This window comes from Myotis daubentonii, chromosome 3 (assembly GCF_963259705.1).
Source record: "Myotis daubentonii chromosome 3, mMyoDau2.1, whole genome shotgun sequence".
NCBI classification, from domain to species: Eukaryota; Metazoa; Chordata; class Mammalia; order Chiroptera; family Vespertilionidae; genus Myotis; species Myotis daubentonii.
The window spans coordinates 156,365,924-156,393,526 of NC_081842.1; the positions used below are offsets into that span (position 1 = coordinate 156,365,924).

The 27,603-nt window shown below is 45.5% G+C and overlaps 2 protein-coding genes across 5 annotated transcripts in view; one reads left to right on the forward strand and one right to left on the reverse strand.

Moving 5' to 3' along the window:
• Positions 1-347: 347 nt before the first annotated feature.
• LOC132230887 (cleavage stimulation factor subunit 1-like) lies at positions 348-2,052 on the reverse strand. Its single transcript, XM_059689014.1, has one exon. The coding sequence runs from the start codon at positions 1,983-1,985 to the stop codon at positions 690-692; it is 1,296 nt and encodes a 431-aa protein (XP_059544997.1). The 5' UTR covers positions 1,986-2,052; the 3' UTR covers positions 348-689.
• A 2,429-nt stretch (positions 2,053-4,481) lies between these two features.
• MCOLN3 (mucolipin TRP cation channel 3) overlaps positions 4,482-27,603 on the forward strand; it is a 37,934-nt gene continuing 14,812 nt past the window's right edge. Inside the window, exons 1-6 of one of the 4 annotated variants that reach the window (XM_059689016.1) lie at positions 4,482-4,739; positions 7,732-7,961; positions 12,287-12,454; positions 18,633-18,786; positions 19,985-20,069; positions 20,147-20,243. In XM_059689016.1, the coding sequence (XP_059544999.1) occupies positions 7,734-7,961; positions 12,287-12,454; positions 18,633-18,786; positions 19,985-20,069; positions 20,147-20,243 (732 nt within the window). In that variant the 5' untranslated portion in view covers positions 4,482-4,739; positions 7,732-7,733. The other 3 variants (XM_059689017.1, XM_059689019.1, XM_059689015.1) reach the window with 3 other exon arrangements.

The window sequence follows — 27,603 nt, forward strand, 5'->3', positions numbered from 1 at the left end:
CTTCCCACCAAATGGCGTCATTTGGTGGTAAGTGCATCTACTGAAGACGAGCACTGCAGGTATGAAAGGTAATGTGGGAGGTCTGATGAAAGATGCTCCTGTAATCTTCAGGAAAACTGGCCGTTGATGTTACTGAAGTGAAAATGTGTAACAGTAAAGTTGCAGATCTTGAGCTTTATTATTAGGATGTCCTTTCAGAGAACTGATTCTCTAAAGTGGTTTAATAGGGCACGAAACTCAATTCTCAAGGTATGCCTACTCATCGGTCAAAATGCATTTGGAAAGGAAAACACAGAGAGGATGTGGAACAGGCACAGAAGATGACAAAGGAGCCCAATGAGAATTCCTCAGGACAGATCCACACGAGATCTGGAAAGCACTTTAATACTCTACCCTTCTTCAAAAGATCAAGTTCCGAGAAATGGCAAGTCCTGTATTTACAAAACGGATGAAAATCACTGTAATAATCAGTGAGTGCAGAGCCGGGGTCTGCGTTTCCCACTTTTTCCACCATGATTCCACATCAAGGTAAAAAAGGACCCTTTTGTACAAAATCCAAGAGGGATGTAGAGGTGGCAGCCCGACTGCCAAAGATGGTACCACGACTTTCTACTGAGGCTGGTGATGGGACACATGGGAGGGAGGGGCAGGGTCCTCTAGAAAAGAACCCTATTTAAGGCGGGGGGGTTCTAGTCTGTGGTTGACTTCCGGTACCAGAACCTGGCCCTGAAGTCATCGCTGCAGGTCATGAAGCCGGGGTTGGTGGGCGAGTGCACGATGCAGCGCACGATGTTGTTGTGGCCCAGGGACAGCAGGTTTCGGCGCTCAGCTGTGCGTGAGTCCCAGCAGCACAGGCTGATGGTCCTCTCGTCTGGCAGCAGCACGTAGTCCTCTGTATGGTTGAAGACAGCCTGTGTCCGGTGCACCTGCCGCCCGCTCAAGTCAGCACCTGTGAATCTGACCAGCGTTCGTCCTGTTGATATTTCCCAAAGTTTAGCTATCGAGTCTTTTCCACTTGAAAGAATGTATTTAGAATTTTTGGAAAAGATGGCAGAACAAACTTCAGCACCATCGTGTGCCTTCTCGAAAGTTGTGATGCACCGATTCGAGACGCCATCCCACAACTTGATGCAGCCGTCCTTGCTACCAGTTACGTACATGTGGGCACTAGGGTTGTAATTAACAGAACATATGGCATCGGTGTGTTGATCTTGAGGATTGCAAGAGACAAAACATTGAAATGTGTTGATATCATAGAGCCGAAGAGTAGGATGCTGAGTCCCCACAAGTATAAAGTCTCCGGAAGGGTGGAAAGAGATGGAGCGTAACATTTCAGCTTCCTGAATGTACTTGAAGGCTCTTTTTACTGAGGGTTTGGAATAATCAAATAACTTAAGGGTGTAATCCCTTGAACCAGAGGCAAGGATCTGTTCCGTTGGGTGGAAAGCAAGACATGTGACTTCGTCCACGTGGTCATAAAGAGTCCGGATCACGGGGTGGTTTTCCATATTCTGTTGTGCAGTCTCATTCATCATAACCTCTATTGGCATGGCATTTTTGGCCAACATTCTTTCTGTGTCGAGGATCTTTATGGAGGCGTCAGCAGACCCAGTAGCTATTAGCTGCCCATCTCTACTATAGGTAGCTACTAGGCATGGTCCTTTATGGGATGTGACATAGCAGGTTTCATACTCTGAAGCCTCTGGGGACATGGTCTGGACATCTGCGTCAAACTCCAGGTCAATGCCCGTGCCTGGGGCAACTGTATCTGAACGACCAATTGCATACTGAACTGCAGTATCATCGTTTTCCATTCCTAGTTTGATGAGATGCAGGAGCTGCTCTGAGGGTGCACAAACAGACTGAGGCTTGATTTCATTGATGAGGCCATTAGCAATGCTGAGGAAGCCATCATAGAGCAGCTGGCTAATGATCAACTTGTAAAGCTGCTGGAGGTCCTTCAGGCCCACTTTGGTTCTGTACATCGTGGAGAAGAGGAAAACAATTTCTCTGCCAGCCGCGAATCCAGCTCCCGGTCTCCTGCTCTTCTGCAAAAATCCAAGTTCAGTGTTTTATTGTCTTGTTACATCTGTATTTATACCAGTTGATTTTAATCCTGTCAATTTCTATTCCAAAGGTTAGGGCATTTCTTATCTCCATTCTAGGGAGTAAAGATTATGTAGCTTAAGGGTGATTGTTCGTAGTTAAAGTGATTAACTACCTGCCTGGCATTTAGTTAAGGGGTTTTATTCCTTCCCTAACTTCAGGGAAAAATCCCTACCTGGGGAAACAACCTTTCTCAGAGAGGTGACCTTGGTTAAAACACATAGCAACAAGAAGGTGAGCAAACATATTAAGAACAGTATGCCATATATGCCAGGTCCCTTGAAACATATGCTGTGCAGATGTTTCTTCCCTGCAGCGACTGTGTCAAGCAGCAAGGATGGACCGGCTTCTAGCACAGGACCCTTCGGGGGATGTCAGAGGGCCAGTTTCAGCTCAATCCTGCAGGCTTCTAGTAATCACATGTGTTAGAGTTATCCTAGACTTCTTTACCTATTGGCCTCTGAGCTACTTATAAGTCTTACTTACCTAGGTATTCCCCAGAGCACCTTGCATAATGCCTAACACAAAGGTGAATGAGTTCATGCATATTCAGGAAAGTACACATGAAGGCTGCAACCCCTAACTAACCATAGACACTGGTTCCTCCTACCCAAGGGTCTGAGCACCTAAAAACGTGAGCACCTTAGAGACAGGCAAACCGACTCTGCCCAGGGAGAAATTAAAATCAGAACTAAACTTGAGGTACAGTGGTAGTGTGTGGGTGAGAGGAGTGGAGGGAACAGCATGCTAATGGGAGCGTATATAGGTAGAAGCTTTCTGGTGCCAACTGGAAATTTGTATCAGATCTAAAAAAGTTCATGTCCTGCCTTGACCGGTTTGGCTCAGTGGATAGAGCATCAGCCTGCGGACTCAAGGGTCCCAGGTTCGATTCTGGTCAAGGGCATGTACCTTGGTTGTGGGCACATCGCCAGTGGGAGGTGTGCAGGAGGCAGCTGATAGATGTTTCTCTCTCATTGATGTTTCTGGCTCTCTATCCCTCTCCCTTCCTCTCTATAAAAAAATCAAGAAAATATATTAAAAAAAATATATATCCAAAGTGGTTGTGATTCAAATTAATCAAGTTCCCAATGTAGTCCTGATAAGGAGTAAACTCAGGTTTAGTTTAAAAAATTCATAAAGAAAAAAAATCATGGCTCGAGAACTACTCTTTTAAAAAATATATATATATGGTTTTTTTTTTTTTATTGATTTCAGAGAGGAAGGGACAGGGAGAGAGAGAGAGATAGAAACATCAATGATGAGAGAGAATCATTGATCAGCTGCCTCCTGCATGCCCCCTACTGGGGATCAAGCAGGCAACCCCAGCATGGAATCCAACCGTGACCTCCTGGTTCATAGGTCCACGCTCAACCACTGAGCCACTGCAGCGGGGCTAGGGGTCCACTCCTAAAGAAGAAAAATATTCAACAGCACTTGTTAAAAATAGAAGGCAGACTTTATTCTAGCCCATGGAGACAGTTATAGGGACCACTGCAATGGGATTTCACAGTGGGGGAGAGAGTTGGGGCTCAATTCCAAATTCAGTATGGTCAAGTGGGTGAAAAATTACTAAGAGACCACAGGGGTGAGGGAAGTTCCGGCTAAACCTACCTAACTGAAAACAGGCCAGGGTGATCAGACATCACCTGAGGGATGATGGAAGATGAGGAACGCCATCAGAAATGAAGGATAATCAAATACTGCGCGGGGGGGGGGGGGGGGGGGGGGGGCTTTGGGGGGAGGGGAGCGGATTCTGGTAAACTGACTTGGCAGCGTTCTTGCTAAAATCGGATTTTACAAGAAAGTGCACAGAGGCACCTAGGAGAAAGTGTAGGGGCCTGACTAAAGTTTGACCAAGCAAAGAATCGTTGTCACTACCTCAAATATTTCTAGACCCATTTCTTCCAGGAGCTGTCCAGGGCGCTTTGGGTCCCAGCAGCCAGTCTAGAGGATCTAACAGTTCATTAACGTCACAGCAATTTTGCACAACTGGAAGGCCTAGAGAGGGTGCACGTCTCAGCTTGAGAAGCCCTGCACTTTTTGATTCTCCTGTATGCAAACACCAGAACTGACAGCTGTTGGAGAGGTCTGCGCACCCAAGGCCCGCAGGCTGTTCGCCCCTCTTCGCGCCCCTTCCCCTCTCCCCTACCCCCACCAAGTGAGAGGAAGCGCCCGGAGCCCGAGTACTTTCACCTCCCACAGCTCTCGCTCCATCGCAGAGCACGTGCAGGGGTGTGCGAGTGGTTTACTGGGGCCCAGACGGCAGGGAAGGGGTAGGGGTGGGGTGCCTGCCGGAGAATGCTGGGCTCATTCGGACAGCCTCCTCGCCCCGCCTGCCCCCCTGAAAGACGGCTCCAGAAAGGGCGTGGAAGGGAACCGGAGCTGCGGGGCGGAGGGGCACGAGTTCAGGCGGCGGAGGAGGGAGGATGCCACCGGCAGCGGCTCCTGGCGGCCGGACGCCCGCTCTGCCCGCCGAGCCGAGCCTCAGAGGTTTCCAGAGTGACGCCCGGGCACAGCGCGTCCCCCGGCGGCTCGGAAGACCCTACGCCTCCCCGCTGGCCTGCTAACGGCGCACCCCGGGGTCGCCCCGCTGCTCTCGCCCCCCCGCCCCCCAGGTGCGCCGACGGCCTCAGGTGAGTCTAGCCCCGCGCCGCCCAGAGGCATCAGGTGTCGTGGGAACGGCGCCCGCCACGCAGGGAGGAACCGCGATGTCGGAGCCGTCGGGGACTTAAAGCCGGAGGGTCGGCGCCCTGACGTCGGGTCTATGGAGGAGACACAGGTGGCAGGCGGCTACCAGCTGCAGGTGTTGGGCGCAGCGCCCGCCCGGCCACCCCGCCGAGGTCAGTGGGGGCGCGCGCGGGCCGGGGTCGGGCGGGGGTCCCGCGGGTCGGGTCGGCGCGCCCCCCGCCTGGGGACTCGGACCCGGCTGCAGTGGCGGAGGCTCTGCCCCGCGCCCCGCAGCCGGAGGCGGAGATGTCGAGAGCCGGGAGCCCCCAGAGGACGTCTCCCCGAAGGCCTAGGGTGGGGAGGGGGCGGTCTGCGTGCGGCGGCTCAGAGATGGCCTGGAGTCTCTGGACGGTGCACAGCCAGCCTCTTTTCGCTAAGATATCCCTTTATTAGAGGCGCGGGGGCGGACGGAAATGGGGGGGCACAAAGCCAGGGTCCGGGCGCTGGGCGAAAGCAGCGTCCAGCCGGGCTCGGTGGTCTAAGGGGCTCAGGGCGCAGTGGCCCGGCAGGAAGGCGCGGCGGCTGCGGGCTCGGCTCTCGGATGAGCGCGGTGGCCTTCACGCCCTTCCGGGAACCAAGTACCAGCCCAACAAAGTTAGCCTGAGCGCTCGTCGAGAAAAGATAAAAAGGTGAAGGAAGGAAGAGAGAACGGAAAAGAGACCCGAGGTTTGTGTCTGATGAAGTGACAATGCGCTTCCGGAGAAATGAGGTTGCGTTACTTGGTCACCAGGTGTGAGGCTTTTGCTATTGACACATAGTCCCTAGTTCTCTGTAATTTTCCGCAGCTCAATCCAGTTAAGTCTTTCATCGCCCTCAATAAACAACCCCTGTGTGTTAGTTTGTAGATTCCAATAATTCCTCGAGATAACCACCCTCGGGACCCGCAGCTCCGCCCATCCCGCCTCCCGCTGGGCGCTCTGGGGTGGGTAGGGGTGTGCCCTGCCCCCCTTCTGCGGCTAGTGGTCTGGACTGGTTGCAGTTTTCACAGTGCACCCTGCTCCGAAGGGCATCTGTGAGGCGGCAAAGCTAACGTTTGCAGCAAGTTTAGCGGTCAGTCCTGGTACATGTAATATCTGGTTCCCCGGACAACGAGGTGCGATGTGCTGAATAAATTAATTTGGGTTGGCTCATTTTCTCTTTTGTTCCTATGGGTTACTGTTACATGGCCTGTGGCTGGTTTGTTTAAAGTTTAATTTTCCCTGTATCAAAATAGAAAGGGCTTAATTGACCTCAAATCTGTAATTCACCAACATGTTTTATTATTAAGAGCTTCATTATGTTGATGTTCATATGAGTTTTGAGCAACATAAATCATCTTCATTTTAAGTCCCGTAATAAGTAAAGTCTTTTAAAATGCTGATTAAAAACATCATACCTTTTTGAAGAAAAGAATAACGTGTTCTTGAGTGAAAATCCTAAGGTATTGGTAAACTTTTTCTCTCTTTTATGTCTTTACCTAAGAGCTATTGTACTCATACTTTGATAGGCATTTTAACATACACACAAGCCACACTTTAATGAGTCCTATTATAATTATTTCATTTTGAAGGGGTTTGTATGCTATTGTAAGTATATTTTATGTTATTGATTCAGCAATATATTAAGAGTTTAAAAACATATCCCATGCCTAGTTTTTATAGTGAATATCTGTTGTTTGGAGATTCTGTGTTTACTATGAATGTCTCAACCAGAACCAAAAATGGGATTCTAGGCTTGAATGTGGTGCCTAAACAGTGACTTGTCACATATTGTATTAATCTGTATAGTTTGAATTCCCCTTTGATTTCTGAGTACAAGTCATTAGAGAAATATCAAACAGAGCCATCCTTTTATATGGAAGGACTTTCCCTGGTGGTTTGGGGTATTTTATTTTGAACAGGTTTCCAGAATATCCATATTAGTCTGAGAAAAAAGTCCAAGATAGGTCCCAGCTTCTGGAGTGACTTCTTGGTCACTTTGGAAAAGCTGACTATAAAGACAATAAAAAAAACCCCCAGCCTTATCCTTTTCAAAGGGACAAATGAAATAATAGCTGTGAAGTACCCTGAAAAGTAAAATGTGCTACAGAAATATCAAGTCTCCAACAAAAAGCAAATACAAGACATGGCTGCCTGGGATTTGGACTTAAATTAAGCTTCTGTGCTCCCTGTTGTAGGACAGTTAAATCCCCGGAGGCTCACAGGGCCACTAAGAACTTGTGGGCAGTTTTAGGAAACTGATGGGGCTGTGGGGAGAGTGAGGCTGCTTGCTTAGTGTGAGGCCCTATGCAGGGGCTTTGGCTGCATTTTCACTTGTAATGCTCAATACAATCATATGACAGCACCTCCTGTTTTCATTTTGCAGAAGGGAAAACTGAGGGTCAGAGAGGCTCATGTCACAAAAGTGTCAGTTGTAGAGCCAGGATTAAAAAACAATCAGAACTTGGTGGTTTAAAACTATTTTGATAATCTGATAAATCTTTAAGTCTCTCCAGAAGAAAAGCAGCCATATCCACATATAAAAAAAAATGTCCCCATATAATTTCAAGGTGCGTCTACCCTCTGAAGCCCTGACCTGGGCTTTCAGCTCACAATCCATGCTCTATACCTGCCACTGAATGAGACAGAAGCCTACACGTACCATGTATGTGTAAGTACATATAACGTTTTTCTAAATGCAGTCCCTGAATTTTGTAAATTTAACTGAGTAAAAAAATCATTTAATAACGGAAACAAAAAGAAAAATGATATGTTAACATTCTAATTGAGTCTGTAAAGTGCAGTTTACAACAATGGTGCTTATCTGAAACCAGATCTTCTGTTGTGACTCCTTCAACTATCCTGCAATAGCAAAGAACATAAACTTGTGTCTTTACTTACAGAATGGAAACAGTTTTGTTTGTTTGTTTTTTCCCTCTAGAGATGGCAAATCCTGAGGTCGTTACAAATAGCTGTAGCTCTCAGCAGGAGGAAAATGGCTGCACGTTTAACCAGAATACATCTCCCTCTGAGGAGCTCCTATTAGAAGACCAGATGAGGCGAAAACTCAAATTTTTTTTCATGAATCCTTGTGAGAAATTCTGGGCTCGAGGCAGAAAACCATGGAAACTTGTTATACAAATTATAAAACTTGCAATGGTGACTATTCAGGTGAGCACCTCAGGTCAGAGGTTTGTTAAAAGCCTCTTTTAATAACAAAGAGGCCCATGGCTAGTGGTTTTTTGTTATTTTTAAATATATTTTTATTGATTTCAGAGAGGAATGGAGAGAGAGAGAGAGAGAGAGAGAGAGAAACATCAATGATGAGAATCATTGATTGGCTGTCTCATTCATGCCCCCCACTGGGGATCAAGCCCGAAACCCAGGCATGTGCTTTTGACTGGAATCGAACCCGGGACCCATCAGTCTGCAGGCCAACGCTCTATCCACTGAGCCAAACTAGCCAGTGATTTTTATAACTTTGAACTGCATGCATAATGGGGAGCAATAAATAAGGAAACATGAAATCTTAAACCCTTCTCTCTTAAATATTTGTGAAAGAAGACTTTTGGGGTTTTTTTCTTACCTTTTTCCTTTTCATCTTTCCTTGAGTTATCATTTCAGCCACATAATCCAATTGGTTTTCAGGAAAAGAAAATTTTAATATTTGGCTTCCAGTAGAGAGGTTTCTGAATACACCTTGGAAACTAGCTGTTGTCCAATCAGAAGAGCCTTTTCCTTCCTAGTTAGTTTTCTGGGAATTTCTCTTCAGACACTTCAAGGGTTTCTGTAAGCAAGTATTTGGATTCTCTGTGATCATGGGAGTCCTGCAGTGGAAGAATCAGAATTAACTAAAAAGGAGTAGCATAGGTGGTGAGTGAAATATGACACTTCATTTTAGGAGATGTTAAGAATTTCATTTTCTTGGTCTTTCTTAACATTTTTTGGGGGAAACAAAATTTTGTGGTTCTTTATTTATACTTGTGATTTACTCTTGTGTAGAAATGTTTTTTTTTTGCTGCTGAGAGCAATTATCTTTCATTAAAAGCAAATAGGCAAAAATAAAAGTAGATTTTAATAGGGGAAAGAGATGTTTTATTAGCACTTTCTCTTTTTGGTGAAAAAACAACAACAAAAAACAACCCAACAACCCGTAACTAAATAAACAACTCATATTCAAGGATAAAAATATTTTAAACCCTGAAGTCACTAATCTTAACTGGTTATTAAGAACAAATGCTTGCCCTAACCGGTTTGGCTCAGTGGATAGAGCATTGGCCTGCGGACTCAAAGGTCCCGGGTTCGATTCCGGTCAAGGGCATGTACCTTGGTTGCTGGCACATCCCCAGTGGGGAGTGTGCAGGAGGCAGCTGATCTATGTTTCTCTCTCATCGATGTTTCTGGCTCTCTATCCCTCTCCCTTCCTCTCTGTAAAAAATCAATAAAATATATTTTAGGAAAAAGAACAAATGCTTAAGATTGTTAGAAGCTAAGGGGATTTCTATAATCATTTGAAGTTGGTAGAATTCTTGCATATGTTTTTCTGTTGGTGAGTGTAACGATTTCTCTTTAAAAGTAAATGGTTGATTATGCTAAGTGAAATAAGCCAGTCAATGAAGGAAAAATACCACATGATCTCACTCATTTATGGATAATAAAGACCATTATAAACTTATGAACTAAAATAGATACAGAGGCAGAGCTGCCTCGAACAGACTGTCAAACTACAGCAGGAAGGCCGGGGAGGGTGGAGGTGGGGGGGCGCAGGGAGGGAGTAAGAGATCAACTGAAGGACTTGTATGCATGCATATAAGCATAACCAATGGACACAAGACACTGGGGTGTAGGGGAGGCCAGGGGATTGTCAAGGGCGGGGGGAAAAAAAGGAGACATATGTAATACTCTTTGTAATACTTTAAGCAATAAAAAAAATATTTTAAAAAATATATTAAAAAAATAAATAAAAGTAAATGGTTGAACATAAATACTTTCTACTTAGAATGAGTGCTGTGTTTTAGGATAAACATTGTATAGCCATCATCATGTTCAGTTCTTAAAACAAATCAGAGAGAGTGGTATTCCCATTTCACAGACTAGAATACTGAGGCTTAGTGCGTTAAAATAGCCTATCATAGACAGGAAATGAAGAGCAGAACTGAAATTCAAACTCAGATTTATTCCCTCTAAGATTTATTATCTTAATTATTCCTTAATCTTTTAGGACGCTTATCTAACCTTCCTGTGTTTCCTAGAGTGGTCAAGAGAAAAATTGACCAATGGTTTAAAATGTTAAGCTCGTTAGTTAGTAATAAACATATGAAAGGTGTTTAGGTAAGTTTTTGAAAGGAACTGAGGTTTCTCAATTGAGATGTTTCCGTAATTTATATCTGAGCAATCAAGCAAATATTACATAAAGACAACTTTGTAATTGATCAATAAGGGTGACTTGGTAACAGATTTCTTCTTTAGGGAAAAGAAGGTGGTATTTCTGTTAAGTTGGAGCTGTTGTGTCTCGGTAACAAAAGAAAGATGTGCACAATGATAGGGACCTTACTAAAGGTTTTCTCTTCCCCACTTCCTGGCTCAGTCTCTGAATTATAGCAGTTCTGTCCCAGCCTCCTGTCTCCTAGGCCCTTAAGGACAAGGACTGTTGCCTCCCATTGTATCTTCAGTCTCTAGCTCAGTACTGGCACATGGGAGGTCCTCATGTATTTGAATAAATTGGTAAGAATGTGTTTGCAAATTCTCTGGAGGCTTTTTGGTCATCAGCTTCAATAGATGTGAAATCCCTGGAATATCAAACTGTCGTCTTATTGGGATTTAAGTAGGACTTTGAGCTGAAAGAGGCTCTTCAGTGATGGGGTTGAGTTAGGTGGAGAGAGATGACATGTGTAGAGTATAAGCATACATCTACAAAGGGAGAATGAAGGGGAAAAGACTTGGCTACTCTATTTTTCCTGATCAGAACCTGGGTTGTGCAGCTTGGATTTAGTCTGTTAGATGGCTCCAATTTTAACTATACACTTTTGGGTAATTTGACTTGGAAAAATTATTGAGCTTCTCTGATCCTGTATGTACTCATCTTGTAAAATAGGTACATTAGGAACTATACCAGTGATGGCGAACCTATGACACGCATGTCAGAGGTGACACAGGAACTCATTTTTTTGATTGATTTTTCTTTGTTAAATGGCATTTAAATATATAAAATAAATATCAAAAATATAAATCTTTGTTTTACTATGGTTGCAAATATCAAAAAATTTCTATATGTGACATGGCACCAGAGTTAAGTTAGGGTTTTTCAAAATGCTGACATGCCGAGCTCAAAAGGTTCGCCATCACTAAACTACACTATAGGATTAGAGTGAGGAAAGTTGCTGGAATAGAGTAATGGCCCATGGGTGCTCAGTGTTCTTCCCTTTTCCATATACAATACACCCTGCCTCATTCTGGGATCGAAGTCAGAATGTATGTTCTAAACTACGTGCACATACTTTAGAAAATTCACTTGAAAGATAAGTTAGGCCTTTATGTCATGCGTGTGTGTGTGTGTGTGTGTGTGTGTGTGTGTGTGTGTATGAAATAGAGATAGATTAAGGTGGTTTGGGAGGAAAGAGAAGGTGAAAGAGGCTTGGAGTAAAGTAAGGTTTGGCATATGATTGACAGACTTTATGTTACCATGACAGCAGTTCAGGTAAACAGCCTTTTTTTGCATGTGAACAACTGGTTTCATGTGGGTCAATCCTGCATGAACATTAAGGATATGTTATATTAATATACTTTAATTTAGAGATAAGTTGAAAGAGTACTTTTATATTGGGTCTTATTGTCACAGTTCTGGTAATTAGACCTAGGAATATAGTTTGATTGTAAGACTAACTTATTTAAGGTATTTCTTACATTACATTATATACCTTCTTCAAGACCTTTTTGATGTCTTACAGAATTCAGTATTACACTCTTCTACTTGCTGTTCAGGCCCCTACACCATTTCTTCTGCTAATGTTTCTTCTCAATGTTCCTCTACTTGAATTATGTCCTTTCAAAGCGCTAAATTCTGGGCTACCTTCTTAGCTCCTCAAATGTCCTTTGCCCAAGTTCTGCACATACTTCAGGGTTTCGATCATGCTTTCTTTAAGTGAGCCTCCCTATGTTGTAGCCAAAAAGTAACCTTGCTCCTCTGAACACCTGAAGAACTCCTGAAGGACTCACCTGAACTCCTGAGGCTTTTGATGGGAGCAATGCCATAAATGAGATCAGACGTTAAAAAAAAATGTTGAAAAGATGCAAAACCACTTCCTTTTACCTTAGAACTAGAAACCTACCTTATCTTTAAGGACAAATTAATTCATAGCTACCAAAGATTAATTTCTATGGGACATATTCAGGATTAATTAGACACTGAATCTTGAATAGATAAATTGATTATTATATGGAGACCTTTATTTTGATGCTTTTTCACCCTCTAACTTTTTCCTTTTTTCCCCCTGAAGCTGGTCTTTTTCGGGCTAAGTAACCAGATGGTGGTAGCTTTCAAGGAAGATAACACTATAGCATTCAAACACCTCTTCCTAAAAGGATATGTGGACCAAGCAGATGACACCTATGCAGTTTACACACAGAGTGATGTATACAGTCAGATCATCTTTGCAGTGAACCAGGTAAATAAGCATGGCTTTTTTTTTTTAATGATAGATACTTTAATGGAATTGGCTTAATTTTCCCCTCTCAGGGGTGCATGTGCATTCTTTACTTGGGAGAAAGAACAGACTGAAAAAACAGTTAGCAATGTACGTAATAGAGACTGACATTCAGATGGAGAAGGGTGAACATTTCTGTAATGTATAAATGGCATGTATAAAATAATTTTTAAAATGTTTTTAAAATATTGCCAACAAACTTTTACAAAACTATAAATTGAGAAGAGTTTTTGGTCAGTAACACAGAGACAGGAACTTGAAAGACTTAATTAAAAGAATCAAACTAGGGCTTGTATGAGAGCCTCAAAGGTTTAAAATTATTAACCACGACGCTGGTAGTAAGTAGTCATTAAGTCCTCAGAGTTTATAGTTTCAGAGGCCCTTAATACTTAATGAGAATGTTCACTTTGCAAAGTATATATAGCAACCAAGACCTGAAAGTTCACTTAAAAAATAAGTAAGGCCTTTATGTCATGCATGACAATGATCTTATTGTGACACGGATTAACTGCCAAAAAAGTAAGCTTGTTTTTCATCCAGATGAGTCAAATTCCTATTCTGCGTTTGTAATCAATTTGTTTTTGCTATAAATAGTACTTTCTCAAGATCCTAAATCTCTTATTTGGTAGGTATCATTGAAAGTGTTCTTTAAAAAAAAAAAAAATCCTCATCTGAGGACATTTTTCCATTGATTTTTTAGAGAGAGGGAAAGGCGGAGAGAAATATCAATGTGAGAGAAACACATGGATTGGTTGCCTCCTGTATGAGCCCCCACCAGGATCCGGTCAGGTACTTGTCCTTGACCAGATTTGAACCCAGGACCCTTCAGTCCGTAGCCTGATGCTCTACCCACTGAGCAAAACGGGCTAGGGCTGGAGTGTTCTTGAAGTCAGTATTTCCAAGCTGGCTTAGTTTCAAAATTATTACAACTCTCCTCCAAACAATTGTTATAATGCAACCATGTCTCTTCATTATCTAGAGATAATCTCTGCACACTGAAATGATAAATTGCTAAGATGGGATATGTAATTACGACACCAAAGCTTTCTGTTAGCATTCTGATTGCAAGAATTGCTCCCAAATCTACAGTAATAGAAGTAAGCTGTATACGTTGTTAAACAGAATTATGTCCTACAATTTGTAAGGAAAAAATATATAATGCTGGAAATATTCAGTTTTGAGATTTTTGTTTTAAGCTTATTAAGTTTCTTTAAAGCTGTTTTGAACCAAATTGGTAGTTTCTTTGTTTTGTGTCTTTTTTTGGGCAGGGGGGATAGAGGCCAGAAGTAAATAGTTCATTAAAATTCCTCCTAAAATGTATTTACCTTAATTAGTAGACTTAAACTTAGTTTTGAAAATATAGTACTACTTGGCCTGGGGCCAGCATGGCTCAGTGGTTGAGCATTGACCAGGAGGTCATAGTTCAATTTCCAGTCAGGGCACATGCCTGGATTGTGGGCTCTATCCTCAGTGTGGGGCATGTAGGACACAGCCGATCAATGATTCCCTCTCATGATTGATGTTTCTATCTCTCCCTCGTCCTCCCTCTCTTAAACCAATAAAAATATATTTATAAAAATACAGTACTATTTGGCATTCAGGCCATTCTATTTATCAGATTTCTACATTCTTTATAGAATTGCATGTAGATTCCTTACTCTAATATGTAAGTAGAAAATAATAATTAGGGTGGTTTACCTTAGGCAAATGATTGCTTTTCATCTTCCAAGCAACTATCAGGCATTTTTACTAGTAGCTGAAGATAAAAATACCTTGATCATAATTTTCATGAATAACTAGAGTTTTTGTGGTTAATGAGAACAGTCATTCTACCTGGCTCCAGATAACTGAAAAGGGACAGTATGGACTGGTGTTAAAGAAGGAGCTTTGTTTGTTGTAAGGAGATATCCTGATAGTTGAGATAATAGTCCCTGAGGGGAACTGACAGATGGGACGGTGGCTTCTCGGCTCTTAAAGGTATTTCCATGACTAATTACTTATCTGGAAGGGATTAGCCCCCAGATGTCCTCTAAGTAGACCATCTCTAGGCTCATTCTGATCCAATGCTGGTTATAACATCACCTTTGTTTATTATATATGCTCATATATTTGAATGTCAGAACACTAGTTGTTTTGTTTTAAATGATACCTTGGCTTTCCTCAACCAATTGTGGGTCATCTTTACTGGGTTCCTTTCTTTCATCTGCCCCTTACATTTGGGCAGTCCCCAATGTAATGAGTGACGTCCACAATGTCCTGTCCTCAACAGCCCTGCTCAGCTTCTGTAGACTCAAGCCTATGGCTTCTTTTATGGAGTTAGTCCTTCTCCTATTTGTTCTTCCTCTCTTCCTGCTGCCTCTGTTTTCCTAGCATTATTGTCTTTTCCAAAGAACCTTGCCTTCTCTTGATGTGCCTGAAATAGATTACCGCCCTCGATATCTTTTACCTTCTTTTTCATGGAAAGGACTTTTTAATCTCTTATGCCCTCCCTGCTCTCCTATCCCCCTTATAAAATTACCATTTGGCTCAGAGTGGCTTTAGAAAGACTTAATGAATACACCATTTCCTTGAATAGAAAACAAAAATCTCAAAATGGAATATCTCCAGCATTACACTATTTCCCCCTATATGTAAGACATCATACTATTTAATAATTTATGCCACTTCCATTATCATAGACTTTTGGCTCATTTTCCCAATCTCAATACCCTAATCACACATATTATCTAACTAGAAGCCCAGTGCATGACATTCGTGCACTGGTGGTGGTGGTGGGAGGGGGGGTCCCTCAGCTCGGATACACCCTTTAGCAGTCCAGGAGCCCTCGGGGGATGTCTGACTGACGTCCCTAGTGCTGCTGCGGAGGCAGGAGAGGCTTCCCCCCACTTCTGCTGCGCTCGCCAGCTGTCAGCCCGGCTTGTGGCTGAGCGGCACTCCCCCTGTGGGAGCACACTGACCACCAGGGGCAGCTCCTGCATTGAGTGTCTGCCCCCTAGTGGTCAGTGTGTGTCATAGTGATCGGTCGTTCCACCATTCAGTCAATTTGCATATTGCCCTTTTATTATATAGGATGGTTTACTGTGCATAGATTAGCTCTAGGAAATGAAGAGCCACTGCAGCATTATAGTAATATTTTACCTCACTATTTGTTTGACACCTATTCCAGGCCTAATACTGTTCTAAGTACTGGGGTTAGAGCGGAGGACTTGATAAATGCCTAGCCCTGTGGAATTTACATTCTAATGGAAAAGATAGCTTTTAAACAAGTTTAACCAAAATTATTTGATTTTATATAGTGATGAGTGCTGTGAAGTAAAATAAAGTAGCAAAAGGCATTAATAGTACAGGGTGGTCAGAAAAGGCCTCTCTGAGGACTCACAGTGTGAGAAAGAATATTTCAGGCTGAATGGGTAGCAACAGCCAAGGCCCTGCCGGCCAGGAAGCACTGAGTAAGTTTCAGGAAAATGCAAAGGAGGCAAGTGTGACTGGGCCAGGAAAGGAGCTATGAAGTTTACTCTGAGAGAGCCAGGAAGCCATGGAAGGAGGGAGAGACTCTTAACATACACTAGCAAAGGCTAAGATTTATTCCCTCAAAATTCTAGCATCTGTTATGTATCAGATATTGTTTTTGCTACATAAATACAGTAGTGAACACACAGACAGAGTCAAGAAGGTCATATTCTAATAGGAAGAGAACAGCAATCTACACCAATTAAAGAGAAATATGTAAATTAACCATCACTTCAGAATGCCCACCAGCCAATCAGGAGTGAGTATGCAAATAAGTGGGATAAAGATGGCAGTGGCCACGGAGCCAGCCAGAGCAGGCGAGAGGCTTGGGTCACCCCCAGCGACGGAGGAAGCCAAGCTTCCTGCCCGCCCTGGCTGGCTTCTGAAGGAGGGACCTGTGGGCGGCGGCCACGGAGCTGGCCTGAGTGTGTGAGAGCCTTGGGTCGCCAGGGGCGACCTAACCTTCCTGCCCGCTCTGGACAGCTGCTGCAGGAGGGGCCTGCAAATTGCCCTCAGCCCCTTACCCAGGCTGGCCACGCCCCTCCAGCGGGGACCCTCACCCCATGGTGGTGTGGCTGGCCTGCAAACTGCCTCAGCCCCTCACCCAGGGCACCCTGCAATCTGAGGGGTCCCAGATTGGAGAGGGTGCAGGCTGGGCTGAGGGACACCCCCCCCTACACGAAATTGTGCACCAGGCCTCTCTAATACTATATAATAAAAGACTAATATGCAAATTGACCAAATGGCAGAATGACCGGTCGCTATGATGTGCAATGACCACCAGGGGGCAGACGCTCAATGCAGGAGTTTTTTTCGGTGGTCAATGTGCTCCCATAGGGGGAGCGCCACTCAGCCAGAAGCCGGGCTCACGGCTGGCAAGTGCAGCAGCGGTGGGAGCCTCTCCTACCTCAGTGGCAGTCGGGCATCCCCCAGGGATTCCTGGATTGCAAGAGGGCACAGGCTTGGCTGAGGGACCCCCACCCCCCTGCTGTGCATGAATTTTGTGCACTGGGCCTCTAGTAAATAAATAAATATCAACTGTCAGTTGGTTATTTGTTTAAGGTAAAACAAACAAAAAAGCAGGCAGAGTGAAAGGGTGGAGATGGTCAGGGAAGGCTTCTCTGAGAAGGTGATACAGGTGAGCAGAGAGCAGACTAAAGAGCAATGAGACAGCCCATGATGATCTCAAGAAAGAAGCTTCCAGGGAGAAGCAACAGAGTCTCAAACAGGTTCATGTCTTAGGTGTCACTATTCTAAGGGTTTTACATGCCTTAATTCACTTACTCTTTGTGACTGTGGTAAGGAAATATTTGTAACAGCCCTATGATTTCTTTACAAAGACCAGACTGTGGTGAGAGTCTAGATTGGAAGCAGGAAAGTCGGGTTAACCAGGTGAGACATGATGGAGGAGGGTGATAGCAGAGAAGGTAATGAGAAATGGTTTGGGATATAATCGGAAAGTAATGCATGATTTTCTGATGGATTGGAAATGGAGTATGAGAGAAGAAGACTAAAGGATCATTTCCAAGTCTTGCCTGGAAAGTAATTGACTTATGGAGTTGTTTGTGAAGAAGAAAATTATTGTAGAAAGAGACAAAATTTTACCTGTTTGTCCACCCATGTTTAAGATTTCTCTTAGACACCACAGGTAGATTGCTACCCACTTGTATATGGAATCTATTGGAGAGGGCAGGGCTGGAGAGAAATTTGGAAGTCATCAGCATATAGATGGTATATAAAGCATGGGACTGGCCGAGATCACCCATGGAGAGGATGTGGTGAAAGAGGTTGTCGGTCCTTACCTAACGTAACTTCTCCATGGTGCTTAGTGCAGGCGAGTGCGTTTCTCTTCATGCGATACTTTCTCCACTTGTCTTCTGGGACCCAGGCTGCTCCTCTCAGTCTCCTTAGCTGAATCTACTCTTCCCAACCTCTACATCGCAGGGTGCCTTGCATTCAAATACGGACTTCTGCGCATGGGCCACGAAGTTTCAATCACACTGTACGTGCGCACCCGCACATGGTATTTTGTGGAAGAGCCACACTCAAGGGGCCAAAGAGCTGCATGTGGCTCACTGTTTTAGAGGATTTGCCAGGACAAGGGATTGCTATGAAAATGACTATATTCTTACAAAAATAAATATTAAAAAGGTATTTTTTTAAATAAAAAGTTTTGCAGGTTAGCCTGGAACAATTATATCCCCCTTCCTGTATTGCAGTAGTGAAGCAACACTCTGACCATACAGGATGTAGGTCTAAGATAAAATAAATTTGTATTCACACTCAATGTAAAAGCCAGTTCCTGAACATAGTTCTTTAAAGGAGGAAAGAAGACTATGCAGTTTAAGCCTTTAATTTTGCGGATAAGGAACCAGAAGCTCCGAAAAGTTTGTGATTTACCTGAGGTCATGGATTTGACACCTGAACTCAGAACTCAGGTTCTCAAGTGCTCTTCTCCCCTCTGCTGCCCGAGGGCACAGTCCAGGTTACTCTGCGTGTCTGTGGGAGGGTCTCCACCCAGAACAGAGGTGGGGGCCTGCCAGTTTCAAAGCCACGGAGGGAGCGGGATCATGGCTTCACTTCTGCCGGGGCTGGCATTCCCACATTCTGTTTCTCTTTTTGGTTGAAGTACTTGCAGCTACGCAACATCTCAGTTGGGAACCACGCTTATGAGGATCAGGGCGCGGAGCAGACCGGTATGGCAATCTGCCAGTACTTCTACAAGCAAGGAAACATCTGTCCTGGAAACGATACCTTTGACATTGATCCCCAAATTGAAACTGGTAATGCTCTTCTATATGCTGGAACTTCCACTTTCCATTCCTTGATTTATCTTTTAAATCAGTAATTTCATCTCTGAAGACGTTGATTTGGTCTGTGCTAATGAATAGGTCATCTGACCAACCATATAAAAGTTGCATGTCAGGCAGGTACTGTCCCACGGTTTATTATTATTATTGTTATTATTATTATTATTATTATTATTATTACCGTTTTATGGTAGACTACAGTATGGTGCAGAGAGGTAAGGGATCTGCTCAAGGTGGAGCTAGTAAGCAGCAGAGCTGAAATCTGACCCAGGCTGTCTGGGCTCTTAAGCACTATATTCCACGGCCTCTCATGCTGGATTAGCTCATTAAATAGGCAGATATTTTCCTTACAAAAAATTATGCTTGATGTGTGTCCAGCTCCCTCTCTTTACTAGCATCTCACTATTCAGTATCTAGGGGGATGGAAGGTGGGGGGCGGGGCGGAGGGAGTAGACTGGGGTAGGAATGAGAGCCGGAATTTAGAAGAGCACAGCTTATTCTTATTAGCAAAGTGTTATCTGCAAATTGTACCTGAAACATTAGCTCAGGACTAAATGTTAAAAAATAGGTATTAATCTTATTCATCAATGTCACCTCTGTCATTTAATAAAAAGAATAAAACATATTTGAATGCTTTCATCAATAGTGACTGGGACATTTTTTGGGAGAGAAATAGTAAAATATTATAGTACTGATTAGTGAAAACCTTCTAAGATGCTATTTTCCTTTAAAAATGCTGACTGAGGAAAAATAGTCAACACATAATATTAAAAAAGTAGATCCTTTATGCTTAGAAATTTTTTTTCTTTGACACTGCAAGAGCTTCAAACCTGTTTAGATACAATTTAAAAAAAAAAAAGGGGGGGGGGAGGAAGGTCTCCAAGTTTAGGTTTAAAGGCCAGGAGGGAAGATAGCATTCTATAGAAGACTAATGAGATCGGGTTCAGAACTTTTTCCACTCCCACCCACTGCAGAAATGTAGCCACTTATGTCTTAAAAACAAATGAGTCATTGTAACCAAGAGGTGGTTATAGATATCTACCCTTTAAAATCTTAATTCAGAAAAGTACTAGAATCTGAATATTTAGTTTTGAATATCTATATTATCTTTCCAAGATGTAGTTGTATGTATTTTGGCCGCAGTATTATGTTTTGTTCCTTTCTGTGGCAGAATGTTTCTCTGTGGAGCCAGATGAATCTTTTTACATTGGAACACCAGAAGAAAATAAACTCAACCTAACACTGGACTTCCACAGGTGAGGGAGGCAGGCGGGAGCGTGACTCATGTTTGTGAGTGTGTTTTCACTGCACTGAAGTCTCTTCTGTTTCCTAGACTCCTAACAGTGGAGCTGATGTTTAAACTGAAGGCCATTAATCTGCAGACTATTCGTCATCACGAGCTCCCCGACTGTTACGACTTCACTCTGACTGTAAGTACGGGCTGGGTTGATTTGGTTCCAGTCTGGAGAAAAGTGTTTTATCTACTTATATGTTTCATCTACTTGCATTAAGGCATGGTCAAATATATAGGATGTTTCGGCTTGAATGGGCCTAAGGGGGGTGTTGGAACAGCTAGCTCTATTTTGTTACAATAACTTGTTTACTTGTTAATTATCTTTCTTTTGTACTCCAACCTAAGTTCTAAGAGGGCAGGGGCCTTGTCTTGTTCATGGTCGTGTCTTTAGTACCAAGGCAAGTGTCTGGCACAGGGTAGGTGTTCAAATACAAAAGGAGAAGAGTTTTGTAGGTTCAGCGTCTAGCAGTCCGTGGCTGTGTGCTTAAGTCCTTGTCAAGGGTTCTTGCTAACTGAGTTTCCTCACCATGAATGAATGTTTGTAACCTTTGGGTTATTGCTCACAGTGCCTTCCTTGTGCTGCCTCTCAATGCTCTGGTGAGTTTCTCCCCCTTCAGCCCACCCTATCACATCCATGTTCTCCACACTCAATTGTAAATGGAGCTATTAATGCTCTCTAGAGAGCACAAGACGCCTCTCATGTGAGTCTGTCACCTCACGAGGGTCAGAGTCAGTAACCCAATACTGGCTGGTCATATGCAGGAAAGCATCTTATACAACTTGCCTTCATCTGATACAAATTTCTGTTACTTCAGTAGTAGTCTGTATCAAAAGCTATTTCCTCAGTACTCAAATAATTGGCTGTAAGAAATCAAGTTCTCATAGCATGGAGGGACCTGGAAAGTATCATGCTAAGTGATCAGAAAAAGATAAGTATCACATGATCTCACTTATATGTAGAATCTAAGTAACAAAATAAACTGATGTACAAAGTGGATCCAGAGACATGGATGCATGGAACAGATTGTGGAATCTCAGAGGGACGGTGGGGGAGGGTGGGTGGGTGGGAGGTAATAAATCAAAGACCTTGTATGCACATAAGCATGGCCCATGGACACAGACAATAGGGTGCTGAAGACCGGGGGTGGGGGGAAGGGGCAGGCTGGAGGGGGATTAAGGGGGAATAAAGAAATATATGTAATACTTTCAACAGTAAAGAATTATTTTAAAAAAAGAAATCAAGTTATCAGAGATTGAGGTTAAAAAAATGTTCAGAACATAGTCTAATGTAGTAATCCTATATAATAAAAGGCTAATGTGCAAATCGACTGAACGGTGGAACGACTGGTCACTATGATGCACACTGACCACCAGGGGGCAGACGTTCAATGTAGGAGCTGCCCCCTGGTGGTCAGTGTGCTCCCACTGGGGGAGTGCCACTCAGCCAGGAGCCAGGCTCACAGCTGGCGAGTGCAGTGGTGGTGGCGGGAGCCTCTCCCGCCTCCATGGCAACACTAAGGATGTCCAACTGATGGCTCAGGCCTGCTCCCCTCAGGGAGCCTATGCTGTCCATCAATCAGACATCCCCTGAGGGCTCCCAGACTGTGAGATGGCACAGGCCAGGCTGAGGGACCCTCCCCTCCAAGTGCATAAATTTTGTGTACCAGGTCTCTAGCCTATCCTATCTAATAAAAGAGAAACATGGTAATTAGCGTATGACCACTACCCTTCCCATTGGCTAATCAGGGTGATATGCAAATTAACTGCCAGCCAAGATGGCGGCCGGCAGCCAGGCAGCTGGAAGCGAACATGAGGCTTGCTTGCTTCAGTGACGGAGGACTCCAACGTTCCCCACCTGCTGCTGCCGGCCTCTGAGCTGCAACTCTAAGCAACTATGTTACAAATATAGAAGCTAAACAAAACCCCAGAAACCTGCTTTAGTCCGCCAGGCTTCAGCCAGCAGTATCGCAACATTGTTTCAAATACAGAAGGTAAACAAAGGCCAGAAACCTGCTTTCAGCAGTGGAGGCCTAAGAGCTGGAGCCAGAGCTAAAGCTGGCCCAGAATAAAAGAAAAAGAAAACAGGAGCAGTTGGGAGCTTCAGTCACCTACCAGCCTGAAAACAGCCATTAGCCCCTCACCCAGACTGGCCAGGCACCCCAGTGGGGACCCCCACCCTGATCCAGGACACCTTTCAGGGCAAACCAGCCAGCCCCCACACATGCACCAGGCCTCCATCCTATATAGTAAAAGGGTAATATGCCTCCCAGCACCGGGATCAGCAGAGCCGCGAGGCCTCCCAGCACCGGGATCAGCGTGACAGGGGGCAGTGACCAAACCCCCTGATTGCCCTGCGGCTCTGTGTGTGACAGGGGGCAGGGCCACAACCTCCCTATCCGCCCTGCTCTGTTCATGACAGGGGAAGGTGCCCCAACCCCCTGATCGGCCCTGCTCTGTGTGTGACAGGGTGCGGCGCACCAACCCTCCCCCCCGCCCCCCACGGGCCCTGCTCTGTGTGTGAGAGTGGCGGCGCCCCAACCACCAGATTGGCCCTGCTCTGTGGGTGATAGAGGGCAGCACCCCAACTCCCGCCCTCCCCCACGGGCCCTGCTCTGTGTGTGACAGGGTAGAGCCATAACCTCCCCATCGGCCCTGCCCTGAGTGTGACAGTGGTGGCGCCCCAACCCCCTGATCCGCCCTGCTCTGTGTGTGACGGGGGGTGCCCCAACTCCCCTATCGGCCCTACTCTGTGCGTGACAGGGGGGAGCTCCCCAATCCCCTGATGGGCCCTGCTCTGTGCGTGTCAGGGGGGAGTTCCCCAATCCCCTGATGGACCCTGCTCTGTGCATGACAGGGGGTGGTGCTGCAACCTCCCCATCGACCCTGCCTTGAGTGTGACAGGGGGCGGTGCCCCAACCCCCCAATCGGCCCTACCCTGAGCGTGACTGAGGGTGGCATCGCAACCTCCCGATCCGCCCTGCTCTGTGCATGACAGGGGGCGGTGCCCCAACTCCCCAATCAGCTCTGCTCTGAGCCCGACCAGGGGCTGCACCTAGGGATTGGGCCTGCCCTGTGCCACCTGGGAGCAGGCCTAAGCCAACAGGTCATTATCTCCCAAGGGGTCCCAGAGTGCCAGAGGGCACAGGCCAGTCTGAGGGACCCTCTCTCCCTCCCGAGTGCACAAATTTTTGTGCACTGGGCCTCTAGTCCTATCTAATAAAAGAGAAACATGGTAATTAGTGTACGACTGCTACCCTTCCCATTGGCTAATCAGGGCGATATGCAAATTAACTGCCAGCCAAGATGGCGGCCCGCAGCCAGGCAGCTTGAAACTAACATGAGGCTTGCTTGCTTCAGTGACGGAGGAAACCAACATTCCCTGCCTGCCTTGCCGGCCTCTGAGCTTGCAGTTTGAAACATTGTAACAATATAGAAGCTAAACAAAAGCCCAGAAACCTGCTTTCAGCGAGCCGGGATCTCAGAGCTGGAGTTATACATTATTTCGATTATAGAACACAAACAAACCAGATACCTGATTTCAGCAGCGGAAGCCTAAGAGCTGGAGCCAGAGCTAAAGCTGGCCCAGAATTTAAAAAAAAAAGAAAAAAAGGAGCAGTTGGGAGCTTCAGTCCCAGCCTGAAAACAGCCCTCAGCCCCTCACCCAGACTGGCCAGGCACCCCAGTGGGGACCCCCACCCTGAAGGGTGTGTGACCAGCTGCAAACAGCCATCATCTCCTCACCCAGCCTGGCCAGGCACCCCAGTGGGGACCCCCACCCTGAAGGGTGTGTGACCAGCTGCAAACAGCCATCATCTCCTCACCCAGCCTGGCCAGGCACCCCAGTGGGGACCCCCACCCTGATCCAGGACACCCTTCAGGGCAAACCAGCCATCCCCACCCATGCACCAGGCCTCTATCCTATATAGTAAAAGGGTAATATGCCTCTGAGCACCGGGATCAGCAGAGCCGCGAGGCCTCCCGGCACTGGGATCAGCTCCCCAACCCCCTGATCGCCCTGCGGCTCTGTGTGGGACAGGGTGCAGCCCCCCAACCCCCTGATCAGCCCTGCTCTGTGTGTGACAGGGTAGATGCTGGGGTCCAACCCCAGCAGGTCCAGGGGTCCCCAAAGGTGTGGACGGAGTCGGCGAAGATGGAATGATACGGAGACAGCATTCAGTTGATCAGCAGCCTAGCCAGGATCTCCAGCCCAGATCTCCAGCCAAGTTCTGGTCTGGATCTCCAGAGAGGTTCTGCTTCGGATCTCCAGCGAGGTTCTGTAGCCATGTTCCTCGCTAGGTTCTCCAGCCAGGTTCTGTCCAGGCTCTCCAGTCAGGGTCAGTGTCCAGGTTCCAGTCAGGTTCTCCTGCCAATCTCTGTAGTCAGGTTCAGTCCAGGATCCCTTGCCATGTTCTCCCCCTAGGCTCTGTCTCTAGGCTCTGAGGCCAGTCCCTCTCCAGGATCCTCCGGCATGCTCTCTCCAGCAAAGTTCTTCTGTCCCTAGAGAACGTTCTGTGTAGGTTCTGTGCCTAGGCTCTATCTCTCTTGGTCCTGTCTTCCAAGCCCTGTGTCCTAAGTTCTGTGTTCTGAGTTCTGTCTTCTGTCTCTAGATTCTGAGTTCTGTCTCTTGCTGTCTTGTTACATCTGTATTTATACCAGTTGATTCAATCCTATCAATCTCTATTACAAAGGTTAGGGCGTTTCTTATCTCCATTCCAGGGAGAAAAGATTATGTAGTTTAAGCATGATTGTTCGTAGTTAAAGGGATTAATTACCCGCCTGGCACTTAGTTGAGGGGTTTTATTCCCTCCCTAACTTCAGGGGAAAATCCCTACCTGGGGATTCAACCTTTCTCAGAGAGGTGACTTTGGTTAAAACACAGCGCCAAGAAGGTGAGCAAACATATTAAGAACCGTATGCCATATATGCCAGGTCCCTTGAAACAGCAAGGATGGACCGGCTCCCGGCAGGTAGAGCCATAACCTCCCCATCGGCCCTGCCCTGAGTGTGAGAGTGGCGGTGCCCCAACCCCCTGATCGGCCCTGCTCTGTGCGTGACAGGGGGGAGCTCCCCAACCCCCTAATCAACCCTGCTCTGTGCGTGACAGGGTAAGGAGCCCCAACCCCCCTGATGGGCCCTGCTCTGTGCGTGACAGGGGGCAGCGCCCCAACCCCCGGATTTGCCCTGCTCTGTGCGTGACAGTGGGTGGTGCTGCAACCTCCCCATCGACCCTGCCTTGAGTGTGACAGGGGGCGGTGCCCCAACCCCCCAATCGGCCCTACCCTGAGCGTGACTGAGGGTGACATCGCAACCTCCCAAACCGCCTTGCTCTGTGCATGTCAGGGTGCAGCGCCCCAACTCCCCAATCGGCCCTGCTCTGAGCCAGACCAGGGGCTGCACCTAGGGATTGGGCCTGCCCTCTGCCACCCGGGAGCAGGCCTAAGCCAGCAGGTCATTATCTCCCAAGGGGTCCCAGACTGTGAGAGGGCACAGGCCAGGCTGAGGGGCCTCCCCTCCTCCCGAGTGCACAAATTTTTGTGCACTGGGCCTCTAGTATATATATAAAAGGCTAAGCAACCATCTGACTGACCATCCAATGGGCCGGTAGGTATGATGTGAACTGACCACCAGGGGGCAGACACTCAATGCAGGAGCTGCCAAGCACCAGCAGCTTTGCAGAGTGCCCCCTTGCACTCTGGGACCCCTCAGGGGATGTCGGAGAGCTGGTTTCAGCCTGGTCTCCACAGGCCAACCCGATGGACTCCACCTGCCAAAGGGATCCCGCTCACTCTGCAGACGCCCTTCGAGCCGTGGCGCCATCCCAGGTGTGGCAGGCCAGGGAGGGACTGCGGGAGGTTGGCTCCAGGGCGTGTCTGGCTGGTCTCATCCAGTCCCACCCCTCCCTGCCCCACCCTCTACCTTCTAATTAATTTCCTTTCAATGTGCACAAATCCGTGTACTGGGCCACTAGTTATTTATAACATTTGATAAGAAAAAGCAGTAATACTTAAGACTATTTTGAATTAACCTGCAAGTTTTGATCCTAATATTAACCAAGTTATGAATTTTCAACATTACTTGATTTTTTTTTAAATTGACTTATTCACTGTCTTGTCTTCTCTCTCTCGCTTTCTCATTGAGAAATGAAACTTTTCAGAATTTTTATGTCTTCAAGGCTTAGCTCAAGTGACACCTTCTTCATGGACCCTTTTGTGATTCTTCAGTTAGAAATACATTCTGGCCTGGCTGGTGTGTCTCAGTGGTTGAGTGTCAACCTATGTACCAGAAAGTCACAGTTCCTAGTCAGGGCACATGCCTGGGTTGTGAGCTTGATTCGTGGTAGGGGACATGCAGGAGACAGCCCATCAATGATTCGCTCTCATCATTGATATTTCTGTTTTTCTCCCTCTCTCTTCCTCTCTGAAATCAATAAAATATATATATATATTTTAAAGTAACACATTCTGTGCTTTGAACTCCCAGATTTTTATTTGGCTTTTGTATTTTCTATGGTCTTACCACCTTATTCTTTGTTTTAAGGTTGTCTAGGTATCTATCATCAACTCTGTAGATTGAAAGCTCCTTGAAGGCAGGACCCATTTTATTAAATCTTTTCATCCCTCAAAGAACATAGTAGGGGTCTCAAATATTTGTTGAATGAATAAACGAAACACTTGTGAAAGGCAATCCTTTTAAATGACTCAATATTGTGGAAAAAGCATCTTGACCTATTAGCCACATGCAGATGTTATATCTTCACCATTATTGTAGAATCACCACAGCTATGCCTGTGCATTGTGGATTTAACAGTGCATCTCATAGGTCTGTGGTAGAACTTAGATCTTACACGGTAGTTTAATAGTAAAAGCCATTAGGGCAACTTCACTGTCGTAGGTAAACATGAACTGAGGCAGCATGCACCTGATGTAAAATGCGGGGACTTTGCCGTCAGAGAAGCTTAGATTTTAATTCCAGCTCACCAGTTAGTAACTATGCAACTTTAGGGAAAATACTTAATTGGTTTGAGCTTCAGTTTTCTCATTTGTTAAATGAAATTAATGCCCACCTACTGGACAAAGTTGTTGTCAAGATAGAAGATAAGATATATAAAGGACCTACCTAAGAATCTGGTATATAGTATATTCATTCAACAGCTATTTATTAAACCTTTTCTGTGTGTGCCCGGATGGATTTATAATGTAAAAGTAGTACATTAAGATTTATTCATAAATTATTGCATCATGTATTTTGAAGCTCTTTTTAAAAAATGTGTCTTGATTGTTGAAAGCATTACAGCTACCCCCCATTTCCCCCATTGAGCCCCTCTGCTCTGCTCTTGCCCCCTCCCCAGGCCTTCACTGCACTATTTATTAACTGTGTCCAAGGGTTATGCTTATATACATATAAGTTCTTTGGTTAATCTCTTCCCCACCTCTCCCCACTTCCCTCTGAAATATGTCAGTCTGTTGCATGCTTCGATGTCTCTGGGTCTATTTTGT